Source organism: Podarcis raffonei, chromosome 11 (assembly GCF_027172205.1).
Source record: "Podarcis raffonei isolate rPodRaf1 chromosome 11, rPodRaf1.pri, whole genome shotgun sequence".
Taxonomy (NCBI): Eukaryota; Metazoa; Chordata; class Lepidosauria; order Squamata; family Lacertidae; genus Podarcis; species Podarcis raffonei.
The window spans coordinates 37,632,557-37,653,207 of NC_070612.1; the positions used below are offsets into that span (position 1 = coordinate 37,632,557).

A 20,651-nucleotide genomic window follows, 5' to 3' on the forward strand; every position below is an offset into this window, starting at 1 on the left:
ATCTAAAGCAAGGACTAGCTAACTAAGGTCGAGAGAATTTCTTCTTCTTTATTGGGTAAAAGACATTAATTTCACGATTTGGCAGTATAAGTAATTTCACTGGAGGATAAGAGCTAATTTTGAGAGCTGAAGTGCCACCCCCCCGGACCCGGGAGTGATCCGCGAGAGAGCCTGTTGAGGAGATATAGAAGAGTTCGACAGCTGTCAAATTAGCTGTCAAGAAGGAAAAAGAGAACTTTGTTTCTGCTGTCTCTGCTGGATATATTTGCTACAATTTGGTTATATTTTGTTGAAAACAAGGAAGAACTGATACAAACTAACTTGATTTTTGGATTTGAACTGGAAGGAAGATAAAGTAACCAAAATCCCTCTAGAGGGGATTTTGGGACATTGCAAGAATGGCTGAAGGAGGAAAAATTCAAGCTAAATTGGACAGAGTGTTTCTTCTCTTGGGAAAGTTACAAGGCCAAATTGATGTTTTGGCTACAAATGTTGCAACTCTGGACTTAACAGTAAACAAATTCATTGAATTTGATAAGGACTTGACTCATGAAGTCCATGCAGCTGGACAAGAAGAGAAACTTGAAAGATTTGAGAGTGTGGAGAAAGAGATATATGTTGTTTCTGAGGAAAAGGAAGGAGATGTAATGTTGCAGATGACAAAGGAGAGCCAGAGGCCTGACATGATGGCTACAAAGGAAAATAAGTACTGGATGATGAAAATCTGTTTTGAATTGAAGATTGAAGAATGGAGAGATCTCCTTATGTGGAGATCTGAAGACCTATGGATTACAAATTTGATTAAGGTGAAAGTTGGAGCTTTTGGGACATTTGGACTTAAAAGGAGTAAGAAACAAGATTCGGGCTCCACTTTTAAGTATGGAGGTCTGGCTGGAAGAAATATGGACCCTATCGGGACAGAGCTTCTCCGAGATCTGGTGTTTAATATTAAGGACTACCAAAAAAAACCGGCAGAGAGGAATTGAGAGAGAATTAAGAGCCTCGGACGTGAGGTTTCCAGGCTGATAGTAGACTAAGACTGATGGACATTTGTTGGGGATTGAAACCGGGAAAGGGTGGGGTGGGGTTTGGGAATTCAAAGGGTGCAGAATTATAATCTTTTTTTTAATTTTGTTTTGTTATTAGTATGAAAATTGGGGAATTCGTGGAAGGGAATTTGGGTCGACTTTAGAAAAAAGTTTTAAGAATGAGCACTGATGTTTAAATACTGATGTTTATAAGTTAAAATTGGTTTTTTTAAAATGAATTAAATATAAAAAGGTCAAAAATTGGGGACAAGAACTTGTTGAATTAACAATTTGAATTGGAATATAAGAAGGGGAGGTGTGGGGAAGTCAGGGAAATATGTTATTGAAAATAAGGATTGTAAACTTTATGTGTTTTTAACTTTTTTATTTTTTATTTTTTTATTTTTTAATGTATAAGTTTCCATTGGGAATTTTATTTACACTTTTTTATTATTATTAAGTTGCAGTGTTGTGGCCACTTTGACCCAATTTTAAATTCAAAATCATTGCATTATTACTATTACCTTTTGGGGTTGCACATGTTACAGCACAAAGAGCTTTATATTGCCATTACATCTTGTGCTTGTGTTGTTTTGCTTGGTATCTTGCTCTTTGGCATCCAACCACGACCAACTGTGCTTCTTCTGTGCCACAGTAAAACAGCCTACTCAAAGTCCTGCACCCCAGTGGAAGCTACTTTAGCATCTAGGGCCAGCTGAAGGTGAAATCATAAATTAGCATATGCCATTTGTGATTTCACCTTCTGTTGGCAACAGGTGTTGTAGAAGTGTTAGGGTTCCATTTTATATTTAAAACATCTGAGACCCTAAGAGCTTTCACTGGGCATCCAAACCTGTTGTTTATTTAGTGAGAAACATAATATATTCCATGCTGTGATATCCTAAATGAGTGAGCTGCAATAAGATATGATCATTAAGGCTGGAGGCACCAACTGTATTGCTTGTAATCCTTGTGAGAATCATGAACTATAAGTTGATTCTAGCCTGTTTCAATAAACCATAGTTTACACTATTAACAGTTAAGCAGTCTCTTGGCTTTGGCCTTGTAGTTTATTTGGGGAGCCTTGCACAGTAAACATTTAAGAGCCTCTGAGCTATTCCAGACTTGAACAAGTTAAGGGCTTCATGGAATAGCAACAGAATAATAAGCCACATGTTCCGTGAATGCCTTTCTCCTTTATCAGTTCAGAATCCAAAGATTTCTTTTTGAATGGGGATAAGAAAAATAGGGATTTGTGGCAACTGCTTCTTCTTCTGTACTATTTTCAGGGAAGGGCTACAGCTTAGTAGTAGAGTATATGTTTCACATGCAGAAGGTCCCCATCTCCAACTAGTAGGGCAAGGGACTCCCGTCTGAAACCTTGGGGAATTGCCCAGTCAGCATAGACAAGATTGAGCTAGCTAGATGGATGAATGATCTGATGCAGTGTAAGGGAGCTTCCTGTGTTCCTGTTATTGAGAACTTCTGCAGCAAGATGGCTAAGATATGGAGCTACATAGTGGTAGGTTCCTGGTTCCTATCTTGTTTCTGCTATGACCTCACTACTAGATGATTTTAAAAATACACATATTTGGAATTTCATGGCAAAAACTTCCTCAGGTGCTGGACTGCATGCTATTAAGCTAAACCTTAAGTTCTATAAGGGCATTTTACAAAGTTTGGTTGAAGTCTCTATCCCATGGGCTATCCCTCAACAGCTGGTCAGCCTAGGATTTGTTAGGCTGCTGTAATTCTTTTGGTGACAACCTTACACAAAAAGGGAATCCTGTCCATAGGAATTCCACCTCTCCAGTGCTCTGTCAGAAGCATAGAAATTGGCTAGATCTGATTATTGAACAATGAGAAAGTACTTTGATTTCTTGAAGGTAAGAACTATTTATTAAAATGTACATTTTTGTAAATTCAGATGAATTAAACTTTGGGAGGGTTTAGCTATGAAACACAAACTTAATCAATGTAACTGTTTTAATAATTATTTCCCACTGTCCCTCTTTTTCAGATGTCTGATCTGTCAAAACTTGCATTGCCTTGGACTATGGGAGGGAACCTTGTTACACAGCCAGTTACCCTTTTGGATGTCTGCTATGGCAAAATAGAAAATTTAAATCTTAGATATGTGGTAAGGACCTAATGAATTGAAATACAAGGAAGAATGCTTCATTTCTTCCCCTACTTTTACTTTGACTGTCTTTTTTTATTCCTTAAAATATTAAAATTAATTAGCATTAGTATGAATCATTTGCCCCTCTTACTTTCAGACTGGTTAATGACTAAAATCCCATATGATTAAAAGTATACTTGAGGGGATATTGATTTCCATCAAGGGATGCTCAATTAAAGGCAGAGCTATTTGCCTTTACAGAATAACATTTTGACTTGTACCAAAAAAAGTGACTTATGCAAGTATAACTCTTTTTTACATTATTACTGTACAAGACATATCTAAGTGCAAAAGAAAATACAAAAAGATAATCTGCTTTTAGATATCCCAGTCAGAACCTTGTTGTGATGCCAGCATGAATATGCTGGATACCACATGACATGAGGAGGGTAAGTTAAGCATCTTGTTCAAGAGCATTTCTCAGCGTAGCTCTGGGGCTGCAGGTGTGATGATAAACTTCTATACTGGCTTGGCACCAAATCAATGTCTGTATATTGACAGTCTTTTGTTTTCTGAATTATTGCCACAGTGTTGCCTGATAAGATTTTTGTGTGCTCTTGTGTACAATGGGATGTTAAGTATGATGTGTTGGATTCAACCATATTTGCCATGCTTTTCATCAGCCACCACTGAGCAATGGTTTCATAAAGGAACACTACCACCACTGGCTGAGGGCAGAGACATGCTTGGCAGAAGTATAAATAAAGAATTGGTGCAAGTCAGATCAGATGAGAAAATATTATAAGAGACACAAAATGACTCTTTCCTGCATCCCTCTTATTCTCCACAATGAAGATGTTCAGAATTTTTGTATCTCTATACATTTTATGTCTAAATTTAAACATACTTTGGAAATGTATCTCTAGGTTGTGAATACTGTTTAATAGCAAAATAAGAAAAACCTGGTGGATGAGGTAGAATCCTCCATTTTAATATGGCATGAGCTTGCTTGGAGGCAACACTAAACCATAATTTCATGTGTTTGCTTGAGTCTCAGGCTTTTACACGCTCCTTCCTGGGTGACCATGTGACGGTTTCAAGCATCTGCTTCCTGTTTAATGTCAACTATGGTTTAATGAAACACTGGAATCATGAACTATCATTTCATCCTGGCCTGTTATAAGTAAACTGTAGTTTATACTAACAAGAGTTTATTCTCTATGGGCATAATGATAAATCACAGGAAATGGATGCTTTCAATCTCTACTCTGTGTCTGTGGCAGAGGGGAGAGGGAAGGGTGGAATATGCAAACTTGACATTATAAATGAACTGGGCCAAATATAAGATGTTCCGGGGATCTGGTTTAACTTCATGATTCAGAGCAGGAATACACGTTTGCGAACAGGAGAAGCAAAAATTTATTCAAATTTGACAGAAAGCTCTGCTTTTCATGAGCTTGTTTTTGTGTGTGTGTGAACTGTCCTGATAATACCAGGCATTCTAAGTTCTAGGGAGGCAAGGGTGGAAATAAAAGTATATATGATGGCTGACATGTAAAAGAAGAAAAGGGCATTTCTAACCTCTGTTGCGTGTCAAGGGTGTGACCTTCTGAATCTGGACTGAAACAAATTGGCAATGACAGCTCCTGATTTTCACTGATCTCGCTTGAAAAACATTGCAAATTGTATCTCGGCAGAAGTGGCTCTTGTGATGAATTATTCATGAAGCTAACTTCATCACATAGAACACCTGCTGAGAAGCGCTTGCGTTGCATATTAACATACATGTATTAAGCTTTGCAATTAAAGCCCCGGCATCAGAACCCCGTTTGCTATGACAGTTGTTATAATGCGCCATGCTAAAGGCAATGACAAATACGGGTTTACGTTCTTGGAGCATTTCATAATTTTAATTGGTTCTGGGGAAAGGTCACCTTTCAGCAACACAAAGGGAGCTACATTCAGTCTTTTTCCAAAGCATATCAATAATTCTCACACTTCCCCTTTCATTTTAGTCTCCATGTCCTGCAAATCTGACTGGTGCGTGGTACTTGTTAAAGTAGAACTCTGAAATAATATGCAGTCTTTAGAACAACAGTAGAAACTCAGTAATAATGAACACACGTACTTGAATTTAAATCCTTTTAATTTAAATGGAACTTGTTTCCATGTAAATATTAGGCTATTTTGGTGCATGCTGGAGTTACAGTCAAGAAGCATATGCATTGTGGTCTCTGTGTAGCCCCTCATATTTAGTTCCATGTGTGCACATAATGGAATGAAACCTTCTCCAGCTCTCAGAAGGACAGAAGGCAGCAAATGTTCTTAAAGAGGGAAAATACTCTAGCCTGAGTAATTTATTTTCCATGTACAGTTGATAAATTTTTCACGATAAATATTACACACACTTCCCTTTTATTGAGATAACGTGCTAACAAGCAAAAGGCAAATTCATGCAGGCACTTGTGTAAAAAATAAAACTTGCTTAATTTCTCTAATGAAGGCTGTAGTGAGAATTGGCTATTGGAAACATTTGGCATGAAAGAGCAGCTTTTAACATGGAAACTCTTAGATCTTTGTTTGAAATCATATAGTGAGAAACTTCAAAAAAGAAGCCTTCAACTAGAGTCAAATACGCTCAAATAGGTGAGCCAACACTAGATGTTATTTAGAAACTCTTGAAAAGCCTTTTGTGATGCTAATGAAAGCTGATTTGATTGGGTAACCTTTCCTACTTGCTCTTTGTAGATCAAGTGTGGTTCTGCTTATTATGCTCCATTGTTGCTTTTTTCTATCAGTTGAAGGTTAAATCTATTTGCTCATCCTTCTCCACTTAACCAGAGCTGGAACCCTGCGAATGGAGACATACTAAATTAGAATTATTTGGGAAGGACTTTGTTAATAAAATAGTAATAAAGCACAATGTTGAATGAAGGAACTAGAATAAAATGCAGAGACTTCAGCATCCTTTCCAACTCTACAATTCTATGATGTGTTTCAGAGGACAGTGAGATAATTTCTAACATTGCCTAGGTTTCTAGAAAGTACAGCCCCTCATGCTTAGGGTGAGTCACAACAATAAAAAAAAATCAAAGATATTATTTAAAATATAGACTTCTAGATTATCCTGATTCTAACTGGAAATGATTAAATCAGGGGTGGTTGCTGTGGTGTCCACCCTCTAGAAGTTGTAGCATTCCAGCTGTCATCTGCCCCATCCACCCTGCTAAAGGTAAGGGATGATGGGAGTTGTAGTCTCAACAGCATATTGAGGACACAACCTTGGTTACCCTTGGCTTAAACAAATGTGTTTCACACTGCTTTTGCAGAATGCCTTGGTTCATTTTCTTTATTCAACTACTAAATCATGCACTTTGTCAGAGAGCCTGGAGATGGCTTCCAGGTGCTATCTCAACCGCAAAACATAACTTTAGCCGTAGCAATGCATAACATACCATCAGACCATCATCTGTTTTTGACTTTGATGGACCTTAGGGAGGAATGGAATGTATGCACACATGTACATTTTGGAATTGAAGATCAGTCAGTGAAACCCCCCTTTTTTTTTGGTAGTTAGAATTTTTTCTCTGTAGGCTTCCCATTCTAGCTTGCTGAGCTTAGCAAGAGAATCATAGAAGTGTAGAGTTGGAAGGGATTCCAAGGGTCATTTAGTCCAATGCCCTGCAATGCAAGGATCTGTTGCCCAACACGGGGCTCAAACCCACAACCCTGAGATCAAGAGTCTCATGCTGTACTGACTGAGGAGAACAGGGGAGGAGGCAGCCTCTTAGCAGCCATATATCTCAACCTCTAGACTGTAAAGCCAGCTGCACTCAGACACGAACATACTGAAATATATATATAACATATAGTGAGAACTTGGCTTCAGCCTCCAAGCATCTATAAATACAACAGGTGTTTTCTTAATACTTCTGTGCTTACTTGAAACTACAAGGGCAGCTTGACATATCTGGATAGGTATGGTTGGAAGGTTTTTAGCTGAGGCAATTAGAATAAGATCCACTATTTGACTATTTATTCAAAACCTAAAATGTATTTTAGATAATTGACTTTTTATTTGTGTATATCGTATTGTTGTTTTATTGCTACGGCCCGATGGCTGACGCAAATAAAGATTCATTCAACATCTGGATAGGTTTCACTGTTCGTTTGGTATGCACAATCCCGTCTAGTGAAAGAAAAGCATTCGCTGAAAACCATAGATAATGGAAGGACACCATGAAAAATATGAGCATATCAAGAATATGAAAATCAAGGATACTTGAGCAAAATAATAATAGAAGTGTCATATATTTAGTCTTCAAATTAGTGTAAAGCTTATATATACTGTAATGCTTTAAAAAATGCTAATAGTTTTTTTTTTTAAATACAGAAATATAGTACAAAGTACTCTTTATCCATTACAGATTGCAAAGTCTGGAACAATCTTTCCCTGTTGAGGTGTTTTACAGAAGTTACTAAATAACTGAGTGCTCTTTAAATGGGACACCATTGGTTGTCAAGTACTTGGAATTTTAAAAGCATTAGAGGACAGGAAAAAAAACTTAAATTCAGATATCAGATTGTGATGCTCAAGCTGTGTACTGGAAAACCTCATAGTTCCTTAGAGGGCTTATCAGGGGTTCCTTAGTGAGGTTCCTTAGTGAGAAGGTCTTTAATGACAGATAAGCTTCCATACTAGACAGCTTGCTTATCACTATAATCATCCACTGGGTAGTGTGGGATGTGCTCTAGAATGCATGCTTAGTTTGCACCCAGTGACAATGACCTGGTCAGTGTTACACATGCACTGACCGCACACCCTAAGTAAGCTACAGGATACTATGCAACACACACAGGTTTCTCTGTTAGCTATTGTGTTGACGACCAGCTGTTGTGACTCATTAGCTATCCAGAAGTGAACAGAGAGTCTTTGCCTACAGTTCAAGTTTTGACTCTGCATCTAAAATTAAGCCTTCCTCATATCTCTGACGCTTTCCCATCAGCACACACTCCTTTTTGTTTCTATTTCTTGTCTGATCTGGGTAGCAGTTGCCAGGAGAGAAGGACTGAGGGCAGACAAAAAGCTAGCTTTCATCCTGCCTTCATATCTTCTGTAAAGAGCTGAGATAAAATGAGGTTTACAGTTGTGTTCAGGAATTACTTCGATTTCAGTGGAGCCAATCTATGTATGACTTTACAGAACTTAAGCTTGAATTTGTGTATCTAAACTCAATTGGTACTTATATGCAGTTCAGAGATGATGTGTCAGAGGGTTACCAAACCTAGCATGTAATTTGTTCTCTCCCTGTGAGTTTCTGTTGGTTGTTCTTCTGCTCAGGAGCACCATGCAAAGAGATATGCCCGCTCACTTCCAGAGGGATGGAAAATTATATATAGGCAACCTCAGGATGTTTTAAATGCTTTGTATTCTTATCTGCAAGAGACTAGAGTAACTGGAGAGGAGCTACTTTTTAATTCTGTATAACCTGAGGTTTTTGCTGATGCCTGGTTTCCCTTTGGAAGCAAAACGACTATAACTACTTCCTTTCTGTTTGTAAGTGCGTGCACGCACACACCTGTGTGCAAAGTATCCATGAATTAAAAACCTATTTTTAATTTGAAGTTGTCACTTATATGAAGTTTAGAACAACGTCAGCTGCGAAATGCATAATCATGTGTAACAGTTAGAAGCATCAGATAAGTGCTGAATGAAAACGAAGTATTCAAAGTTGTACATAAAAGATGAGAGAAACAGCTCATATTGTAGCATTCAAGATGCTGTGTGTGTTATGAAGAAATTTGCATGAACACTTGCATCCAAATGTTTTTGTCTTGGCAAATTCTTTTAAATATGTGAATATTCTCAGAATGTATACCAGTCTTATTTGGGGGTGTTATTTGGCAGTACAACTGCACATTCTTCTTCTTTACCTTAGCATTTATACATTTTAATCTTTTTATGCTAATTGCTTCAAAATGAGCGCTTGATCTTAGCAATGACTTCTTAGTCTATACTAAATGAAAACATGCTGTTCAATAAATGGCAAATACAGCTGGCTAAAGGTTTAAACAGGAAAAGGACACAGGATTCTGTGGTAGGTAGAAGATAAACATTGGCTTGTTTATGGTTTTCTAATACTCTGTTTAGAAGTTTGATTCCCTCACCCTCTCCAAAAAACCCTTTTTACTACTCTAGCTATGAGCTGTTCTTTTGGAAAAACAATCAGCCCTGTTTGGAGGGTAGCTTTGATCTCTGTTTTTTTATTTGTTTTAAGAAGCTAGAATTCTGGCAATTTGTTGTGTTTCATGCCTTGTCAGATCATGCCCCCTCAACACATGTTTTCCACAGATGGCTTGGAAGGGCGGGGGGAACGGCAGTGGAATGCCTGGGGTTTGACGTCTCCACTACAGTTCCCAAGTGATTGTTTTGGAAATGTCAGCCTACCCACTGTGGTGCCTTGCAGGTACCTAGTGAGGGCGTGTGGCCTTTCACCTGGCATGCTTAACTTGTTTTTCTTTCCTCAATGTTTACCATTTCTCGTCTTAACCTTTCTTGTTTTTGCAGAGCGCTCTTGAAGCAAAACTTAGCAAGCTGCGGAGACACCTGCTTGCCATGAGGCAAAATCTGGGTTTTGTTCTTGCCCCAGGACAGATGTCCTCTGAGGCAGCTCAGCACATCCTACCAACTGCTGTTTATGCTCGGCTGATAAATCATGCAACTCAGTGTCAGCAGTCTGTGGAGGAATGTTGCAATGATTTGCTCACTTTGACGCTTCTGGTACCTTCAGCACCTTGGGTGAGTGTTGTGCTTGGCAGGCTGGAGAGGGATTGTTTCAGAACAATTTTAAATGCTAGCCAAAATGCTACGTTCTCCTAGGTATGTATAATCAAGTTCTAGTCTGCCTCTGGCTCTTATTCATACTTCATTCCTGTTTATTCGATGGAGGGGGAAAGTGTCGTCCCCTCCCCATTCTTTTCAGGCAGTAAATGAAATCAATTTGCTGGTATCTTGTAGTTATCATCAATTCATAATGTTGCACAGGCATCTTCTGCAGATGTACCACCATGTATAGAACTATTTGATGACAAGCAAGTGCGTCCAAATACATTCTTCACTTAAATCTGTTCTTACATATATACCCTGGGAGCCACTGCATGATTATTCCTACTCACACCAGAGTCTTTCCAGAAAGTGGGACAATGAAGTGTGAGCTGCTCATAATTCCTCAGTGATGCAGGAAGGAGCTAGGCTCCATCAGATTCCATATTGGCAGTATGATGTGGAAAGGGGTCTCTCTCTCATATTTGATGTTGAACAAAGGATCCCTGTCTGCAGAACAGGAGAACAGCAACCACCCCCCACTCCCCCACCACCTCCACCCTCTGGCAACACCTCTAGAACGGTTTTGCGCTTCTATCAAAGAGCAAACATTGGAATGGTCTCAACACTTCTAAAAACTCAAATGTGCATCTAAACTGAGTAAGTGCTACCAACAGCTTCTTCCTTTGAAGGAATGGGATGCCACTGAAAGGAGTAGCTTGAGCAGGAAAAAAATATGAAATTTTATTGTTTCACCTTTTTATATAGAGATTGATGGGAGGAGAAAGCCAATTGTGGCTCAGGAAAAGGGGATGATAGGGAACTTTAAAGCCTGAAAATTTTCCAGCAAGATTCTCTTTGGTCCTCAAACCAGTGAGACCAAATGAGCATATTGGTAAGCAATTTTCCTTTCCCCCACCAAGGCAATAGAGTGTGACATTATATTAGATTATTATCTTTGGGCATTGTTTAAAGTGTGTTATAATGCAGTCTAATTAGCCATGTGATAATTGGGTGCCTAACAAATGAAGAAAACTAAAAAAAGGCTTTTATAATCTCATTTGAAATTAATTTTCCCCATTTATCCTTACTTTATCTTTATTGTGGCTGAGGCTTTATTAGCAACTTCATAGCTAAGCTGCTATTATTTGCATTTTAAGTAGAATTAAAGTCACACTGTTTCTGTTTTAATTTGTTTTTTGATTGAATAATTAAGGCTGCAGTCCCAGAAGCCTTTACTTGAGAGTAAGCCCTCCATTTAATACAATTGGGCCCACTCCCAAGTAGCCATGGTTTGGATTGTATTACACATCTAATATCTTCCTTTGAGGAAAGAACAGAAATGTCCCTTGCATATGAAATAATCACAGCAAATTTGGATTGACAATGTAACCTACTTTATTGATTGCAAACACTATGGAGGCCATATCCAGTAAGTTATAAGTAAGCAAATAAACAATAAATGGGAAGAGCAGCTACAGTCCTTTGTACAGACTTTAGAAACCACAAATTGTAGCAATCATCTGTAGGCTCAAGACTCTAGCACACCCATGGATCCAGAGTTAAATGTGTATAAGAAGACTGATGGAAGCCGAGTGCTTTGCCCCCTCCTCCCCAAGGACCACTCTCCCCAAATGCTCTACTGGGGTTAAGGGAGCCTACTGAATGGGGTGGGTTGAGAGGGCCTTGAAAACTAGTCAGAGAAGCCTTTCATGAGTTGAAAGCTTTGGAAAGGAGGAGATGGGGAAGTATATGGGGGTGGTGTTTCTCTGTATGCAGTTACTTTTTTGGTATAAAATCAACTTTATATTTAGTTTTTGAATAACCTTAACATTATTTTGAAAAAAAGTTGTTTATTATTCTTTCAGAAGCAAATAGCATAAAAAAGCTTATATGATATATAAGTCTTGCCTGTCTTCTATATTATATATAATTTTGCTGGCGTTTATTCTGAGGTTGTATTTTGAATCAGCTGACCTAGCAAATAAAACGTATTAATGAATAATTAAGAGAGATGCAGGCCTAATTATCTCTAATTTGTTTTCTGAATGCAATATCCGCCTTATATGAGAACATGAGCACCTAACCTCCTCTAGAGAGCTGCGAACAGATATTTATGGTGTTAGTAAGCAAGGACATTTAGTGCCTTAGGTTAGTGAGATACTGGTAAGTGGGTGGCTATGATGAATTATTTAGTAGTCTCTTTATGGCTTCTTCCATGGAGATGGAGACAAAAGGGGTTTCCTGAAGTCTCATGAATAAGCGTGTACACCGGGGAGTGCAAGAATCAAAGGGAAAGGAATTAGAAGCTGACAGCTGATGCTTTTGGCCACTAGTTTGATGTGGAGATTTAGCAAAATTCCTTGAGTTCTATTGGGTCTTCCAGGAAATTCACCAGTTTGGCTAAATTGTGCTATAAAATATCTTTCCGTTATGTAATTCATCTACGGAATCAAGCTGGCTAAGGAAAATTAACTCAACTGTTAATCAGAGAATATGAATTTTGTATTTTTATTGCTGGAATTTCTAGAAACATTTGCAGTACCTCCTTTGCCTGGGTGTATTAGATGTCGAGTCTTAAAGGTCACATGTGAGCAAGCAACAGAGAGATTGTAAATGACATTTGTGGGTTGTGAGCAAAGAACTTTTACTCAGAGTAGACTCATTGAAATTAATGGACCTTAGGTACTTATGGGCTTTTAATTTCAACAGGTCTACTCTGAGTAAAACATAGCTGACTACAACCCATATTATAAAAAATTGTACATAACATACACATTTTAAAATTTAGCTTCCCAGTTCTCAAAGGTGACACGTGCAGTTTGTAAAAGCAATAAACTCTTTTTTTCTTTTTTTGCCTTTCTAATATTTACTTTTTTCAAATCTGAAAGCAGATTATAAATGGCAACTAACAATTTATTTCTACAATGCAGCAGATCCCCAGAAAAAGACTCTTAACCCCTAACACTTTCTGCTGTATCACATCTCATTCTGTCTGCATCTTAGAAACTGTCAACCTGCCCAGTATTTGTTGCAGACCCCTCCCCTTCAGATGAATTTCTCATTCATTACAGTAATTCAAGCACACTAACTTTCTAATGTCAAATCCTAGGTTCTGATTAGACAACTTTCAGCCTAGGTGGAAACTTTGGGCTCACATGCCTGGACGGTTAAGTACAGTCGAATTCAACTATGGGATGCGGCTCTCATCTCTGCTTTCAGGCAGAAGGAGCAGCATTTGTCTACCGTTTTTCCAGGTCATGTGGCCAGCATGACTACACCGCTTCTGGCGCAACAGGACACCTTGATGGAAGTCAGAGTGGATGGAAATGCAGTTTACCTTTGCGCCGTAACGATACCTATTTATCTACTTACGCTGGTATGCTTTCGAACTGCTAGGTTGGCAGGAGCTGGGGCAAAGCAATGGGAGCTCATCCTGTCATGTGGATTTGAACTGCTGACCTTATGATCAGCAAGCCCAAGAGGCTCGGTGGTTTAGACCAACACCACAGGTACTGCGGTGTGAAAGGAATGTTAGAAAACAGAACAGAAGTGCTAGCATGATAATCAGGAAAACTATCACAATGTTTCCCATGTCTGAATGTACCCTGAGGATAACTGAATTGGGATCTGCAAGGATGCTTAAGCCTGTGAAACAAGAAATGTTCTGGGATTCAATAAATGAAGGGCTCTTTTTACAACATGGATTTTGGAACAGCAAGAAGCAATGGCACTGTTGTTACCCGGATCTCTAGCAATTCTTCTGTTAATGCTTCCTGAAGAATTGCAGCCTCAATGTAATGAATAGAATTCCTATGTGCCAGCCAGTATTTCTGGACACCTCCAGAGGCAATTTTGCCTTAGATGATACATGAAAGAATTGTGTTTTCACTTTCAGGGAAGTAATATATCATGCGTATCTATCAAAAGCAGCATGAGCATTTTAACATGAGAACTGTACCGTAAAATAATGTTCTATCAATCTCCCTCCCACCTGCAAGTTATTACTGGGCTTAGCATGGATGCCATTTCCATGCAGTTTCCTCCTCCTTATTGGCCTCATGGGAGAATGTTGTTTTTAGTTTACTCTACAATCAGACATATATATGTTTTTTAAATCTATAGAATATATATATTAGGTTTTTCCAATAAAAACTAGGTTCAGATGGTGCAAACAGATTAGAATGTGTAATCTACTGCTATAAGCAATCGCCATTCCTGGGAGACCAAAATAAGGAATATTTAAAGTGGAAAGTTTCCCGAAATATACTTATTTAAATCCAGATCACTGGGTTGTAACAATTTCAATGGGAAAATGCCTATATTTGATGGATTTGTTTCATTATTCATAAAAGAGCCTTAAATATGATGGCTGATCCTCAAGGTTGCTAACAGAAACCCATGGTGCTATTACCAATTAATATCAGTTGTATGCTCACCAGATAACCTGTTGTATTTGTTTTAAAACCACACAGTTGTAATGCACATGTTCACACTGATTGCGGCAATCTATTGTCAGATTAGTCTTCCAGCTCATTTTGTTTGAGCATCAATTTAGGCATGATCAAGCTGTGCTAATACCAATGCTACAAGCATATACCAATGCTACAACAACAAAAGAAACGGCATGGTACTATCTTAATTGCTTTTCATGTAGGTTAGAAGTGGTGATTGACCAATGAGATTATTTTTAACCAAATAAACATCTTCTTTCAATTGATTAAAATATTAATTTGTTTTTAGAATTTCATCATTTGACTTTCTGTGAAAAATTAGGCGCAATCTAATAACCTTTTTAAAAAAGTGGCTAAAATAAACCCAGCAATCAGTTGATAATTTAAAAGACTGCAATATGTCCCAAAGCAATTGAAAACCCCCAAGCTCCACTGGTGAGTTGGTCTTGCCGGCCACTCAGAGTAGCAGATTCCATTGTTGCTGCTCTATTAAAGTACAACAGAGTACTAGATGAAAGGTCAGGGTCAAATATTAGTAACATTAAATCTGAATTTGTAGACGAAGCAGATCTCTAATTTCAAGCTCTCTATGTCTCTCTCACTCTCATGGGGTGTGTGTGTGTTACAGCAGGCTGTTACCACCTACATTATCAAGTAGCAGAAGTGGTTGCTTGTCTGTGATGTAGATGCTACTTGCTTTGGTCTGTAGATGGCAGTAACTTGCCACCGTAATGGCTTCTACCGGTTTTCCTATTTAACTGGTGATTTAAATGCTCTGACTGATAAAACATATAAATTAAACCAACTCACACAGCCAGTGTCTTCCAAGAGACAAGTGTACTGGACTTGGATACGGGAGGCCCCAATTCAGATTTCTGCTCAGCCTTCTTGGTGGCAAGTTGCAGGCTGTGATCTATCTTTATCTTTATCTTTTTTTAAAAAAATAATGGCAACACTGACTTTCTTCAAAAGGGTTTTCTAAGATAAGATCTATTAAGCACTCTGAAGTTTTGTGGACGAGGAGCTTCTCTTAAGGGAAGAAGGAGAAGCGGTGCACAACCTCCCAGGTCACTGCTTTAAAAACCTGACTTTTCTATAAATAATTTTCAACACTTCAACCAGCTACATTTCATGGTGTATCTATGTCAGAGCTTTCGGCCACGTTTTATGTTCTGTTGAAGTAGAGTTTCACTGTTATCGCTTTGCTTCTTATCTCATCCCTGCACTTTGTTCCTCACTATTCCGAGAGGTGCTTTTGTAAAGCACTGTACTCTAATTTTATCAATTTTAATATGCTCCTGGATCACATGACAGCTATAAGTGGGCTCACCCTGCCTACCAGAAGCATTTGGGTAAAAAGTAGATTTGATCTTTGCATTCTGTGGAAGCATTACTCTGCAAGACCCAGACAGAAGGGAGAAGACGAGCCCCAAACTGAGCAAAGGAAGCTGCCCACCATCTTAGTGACTCTTCTCTTTTCTGTCTTGGCAGAAATATCGCCTACATTCCCCCCATCTGAGATCTCAAACTTTCATCTGTTTAGCTGCATTTCTGAGAAGCAGCATTATGATGAAAAATGATGCCCATTGCTTTTTCGTATTGACTGAAATGCCTTACCTGCAAGGGGAAACGTAGGACTTAACGTCTTCCAGTGAATCCATTGTGTTGGGTGTAGGATGCAAAGCATAAACTAGCATTTAATTTGTATCAAGAAAATGCACAGCAAGTCCTTGAAAGTTCAGGTAGATCATTGTTACCTATTAGTGAAGTGTCTGTCAGGATGATAGACTGGGAGACAATGCCTGTTACCTTCTGCTTGCTGTTGGGTATGACAAAAAGCAAATTTCAACCTGGTTTTCTCAGGGAACAATTGCTCCTGTTCTTCCCTTGTCTTGCACCAGTGGCAGGTGTATCCTTATCTGTATACTGTCCTCTAGAGGGAATTTAGGGAGAGTAATAACAATAATAATAATAATTTAAATGAGGATGTCATCATCAACATCATAAACTTTTATTTCACTAACCAAAGGCCATGGTATCACGCAGAAACATCAACAGTTGCTACACATACAGTAAAACCACAGTCAAATCTATGAAAATTCTTTGTTACGCTTTATAAGTTACAAAGTCACTGGCATTGCTTAGCAGCCATTTCACCCTTCCCTTGTCTTTCAATCTTGTGAAGGGAATCCTCAGCCCTCTACACACACACACACACACACACACACACACACACACTGTGGCAACAGGTTCCACAAACAGATTCCATGGGAGTCCTTTCAGATGCTAAGATCTTGCTTGTTGTTCCACTGTTACACCTTGTTGATGACTTCAAGATCAGCAATGTTTTGTGTTTATTTTAATAGGTTTGATAATAGTTATTTTTTACGTCTCTTGGATGCATACTGTTTTTTATCCATAATGCTGCTTGTATAAAGATGCCAAGAAGTGCTTGCTCAATTTCATACATGGGTAATTGTGGATTGTGAATGCAATCCATTACCCAATTAATACAGCTAAAATGGCAAAAGGAAATGGATTCAAAGGTGCTTTCGATGTGTATTTTGAAAAATGTATTATGCCGTTTCTTTCCCATGCACTAGAATCCAGTGCTACGGGGGGAAAGTAAAGCTAAATCTAATAATGTTCTTCTACTTGTGGCAATAACTTGCACAATCTCTTTCTCACACCTTCCTGCACCCCCTTTCTGCTTTTGAGAGTCCCCTGGTGGGGCAGGGGACCATCTCTGACAGTTTTCAATTGGTGTCTTCTGTTAGTGGAAACACACCAATTCGATTCCTCCCCATATCCCTCAATTTTCTTGCCATCTATACCCAGTTTATTCTTTGCCCTTTTATACTTTTACTCCCAATTATTACTTAACATTCAGATCCTTATTGTCCAAGTTCCATTGCATTTGATGCACACTCTTCATGAGAGGCTAGTCCTGACTGGGGTTTTCTATTTTATCACAGAGATCAACAACATTAATCAAGTTGAAAAGATTTATAGTAAATTAGTCTGTTCATAGAGGTTTTGACCTCTGCTTCATGGCACCTAAATCCCTGGCTGAAAATATTTTCTCCACAGCCTGCTGTGTGGTTTCTCTTATTAATTGTACACTTTCAAAATGTTTTGTAGCACTAAGTGTAGACATAAACTTCAAATGAAGCAGAGAAGAAATTCCATCATTCTGAACCTGACAGGGGATTATACCTTCTTTTGCAGTGTCTTTTATTTTAACCTTGTACATGTAGCTTTCAATATAGGAAAAAAATCCTATGTTGAAGGCTATGTGACAATAGACAATTGTGGGTTATTGTTGTTTTGAAAGGTCTGTTTGAATTATAATTTGGTATTTATTGGCATACAATTCTAATTACTGCTTGATTTCAGGTGATAAGTCAAATCTTAAAATGTACCTCCCTAAGAAGCTTGCAAAACTTGTGTCGTGGTGTATTGTCTACTACACAAAGCCATTTCCGACCTGGGAGGAGAGGGGGTTGCGGGCAGAAATCCCTCCCACATCTCACACGCGGGGGCTGGCCCTTGCCCCCGCGTGGTTAGGGAATCCCCGGGCGTGTCAGCGACCCGGCCCGCCAATCAGCGGGCCGGGGAGGCGTGGCCTAGCCTATTTAAGACTAGGCACGACCGGGGACCGCCCTCTTTGCCCCCTTTCCAGCTGAGCGGTTTTCCCATCCCACCCTCCCTTTAGGTTTAGCTAGCCTTGACCTTGCTATGGACTTCGGTTGGTCACCGCAAGGGGCCTGGTAGGAATTTTTCCAAGTTGGCGCACTTCAAGCCTTTTGGTTTTTTCGCCTACCTCGTAGCAAACGTCACAACTTATTTTGGTATTGGCGGTTAGGCATTGGCAGGGGTCAATTGTTATGCAAATGAAGGGGGGAAGGAAGCGCCATCACCTTCCCCAAAAGTAAGGGTAGTCCGGTAGAGGACTCCGAGGGGCGTGGCCTTGTCTGAAACCTAGGGAGGTAAGGGCCTCCGGCACGCCCCAGAGCGGTGACACCCGTGGGATCCTAGTTGGCGTACTTCAACAGGACTCCCACGGTTTGTGGACAACCCTCCCCGGTCCCCATGCCGGGTAGTCGATAGGAGCCAATGCCTAAGGCCAATACCTTCCAATTCTGTAATCAATAAAGTTGTGGCCTTTTTATGCCCATTAACCTAAAATTCTGTGTCCGGTGTCTTCATTTCACATGGGGGAGGGGACTTGCCACGCAACTCATCATCATTGAGCATCGTTGTAATGGGTGGACGATGACTAAAATGTGAGCGACATTGTGACAGATGCTATTTACTCTGTTGCCATCTCTATTGTTCTTGATGTGCTTTTGGTGTCACTGCTAGGGAAGCAGAGGATCTGAGCAAGCTACCCTGCTGTAACCTCTGGCATTGTGACAACCATCTTAACCATGTTACAGGATCATGTGTAAATTAAGTGGTTTTCAGCTTCATCAGCATGAAGCAAGATGGAAGAGTACCATCATCACACGCTGCAGCTATGGTAAAATCGCCTAGCAGTTAAATTTATGCTTTGAGGGTTTTCTGTTGATACCTGTGATTAGGAGCAGAAATTGAATGGCTCCTTTAAACTATCCTTGGGTAAAGTGCTCCTTTTACTACTACTCCCCCCCCAATGTTTTTCAGGAAATCCTGGAGAATTCCTTGAGCCAGGAGTTCACTGTGGAGAATGTGCTTGCGACGCTTCCAGCCTTCCCCAAGGGTGCCCCTCAGCAACGTGCTAAAAGGGCAGCAGAAGCCCTGGTAAAGGCTCAAAATTATTCCAGGCAAATGGCAATGCAACAGGTGAGGAAATGGGGGAGTTTATTTCAGTTTAACATCCTCTCCCTCCGCCCTTCTTTTTAACAGATTTGACCTACTTTGCAGTCACTGGTCAATTTTCCCCTTGTACAAACCTTATCGCACAGCTAATGTATAAAGGTTAGAATTCTTTTGTTGAGTGGCTGTGCAGGCATTAGTCTCACTTCCTGCTGGCAAGGCCACTTTTTGTGGGTTTGTACAATGGGAGCTTATGAATGCTTCTATTCATGGCCAGCTCCTGAGGCACACAGAAAAATAGGCAGCCATTCCTTTAAAACAGAAACTTAAATATGATTTGGAGGTTTTCTCGTTCTTTCTTCCCACTTCAGGAACCAAAGAGCTGTATTAAAACAAGCAGGAAGGAGCTTGAAAACTTCCATGGAACAAAAGGCAAAAGTTCACAAGGAAGTATCTTATGTTTCCCAACGTGAAGACGATTCCTGTTCTTACATATATATATTTCAGAAAACTTAGCTTAACATGTCAAGTTCTGCTAAATCATAACAGGCTAATAACAGTGTTTCTTTCCCAGGATCTTAAAAAAGCGTTTATGTAGAAGTTTGTTAGGAGGTCAAATGTTTTCTTTAAAATTTCCCATTTTCCAAGTGATGGATCTCCAGTTATGATTTTGCCCTTTCACATGTTCTATTCTGATATTTAAATGCTGCTCAAGCTAGAATTTAGACTTCTCAATCTAGAACTTATCCCTTTGGGTCTCTACCAGATGTCTGACAATTGAATGGACCTCTTTGAGGCAGGGATCTATTAGTGGGTCTCCTTTGATTGTCTGGCTTAAGGCTGCTCCAGATCATTAGTGGGAATCTATCCAAAATACAGGCTACAATCCAAAAGACTAACATGCACATATTGCAGGAGCTGTGTGGGCAGCCTGAGCTTTGGCTGATTCTGTTGTACTTCATTCTGCTGAAGAGACAAGCTGCTTGTCTCTTTAGCAGCAGGATTTGCTGTGGTAATGCTAGCAAACAAAGCTCCAGCAATAAGTATACTTCTCCAATCTGTGTATCATGCCTTTAAATCATAGCCATTCATTTTTTTTTCTTTGACAAGTGAAGCTTTAATTAAGTATGAATCATGCAGTGCTGACTTTTCTTTTGGGGTGTGTATGTGTGAAAGGAAGTTCTACAAACTGCGTTTTGGTTCCATGTCAGAAAGAAATGTTACACTCTAGCTGATGGAAGCATTTAACACTTGCGTGGGAGAGACCATTCTTTCTTTAAAAAAATTGGGAAGGCTCTTAATTTTTTAATTAGATTTTTAATTTTTTTATTAGATTTTCATAACATAATTTCAGACTTCAAATTTGTTATACATGTCTCTTATACGCTGAATTCCCACAGCCAATCAGAAGCCGCGCTTCCTGCAGC

At 39.3% G+C, this 20,651-nt stretch overlaps 1 protein-coding gene across 6 annotated transcripts in view; it reads left to right on the forward strand.

Moving 5' to 3' along the window:
• The window catches only part of LOC128423342 (uncharacterized), a 106,796-nt gene that overhangs the window by 20,774 nt on the left and 65,371 nt on the right, over positions 1-20,651 (forward strand). For all 6 annotated transcript variants that reach the window (XR_008332726.1, XM_053408418.1, XM_053408414.1 and 3 more), the window contains 3 exons: positions 3,049-3,168; positions 9,719-9,949; positions 19,093-19,251. Coding sequence is in view for 5 of the 6 variants with exons in the window: in XM_053408418.1 (XP_053264393.1) it covers positions 3,049-3,168; positions 9,719-9,949; positions 19,093-19,251 (510 nt within the window). In the remaining variant the exon portion in view is untranslated. The remainder of the gene's footprint in view (positions 1-3,048; positions 3,169-9,718; positions 9,950-19,092; positions 19,252-20,651) is intronic.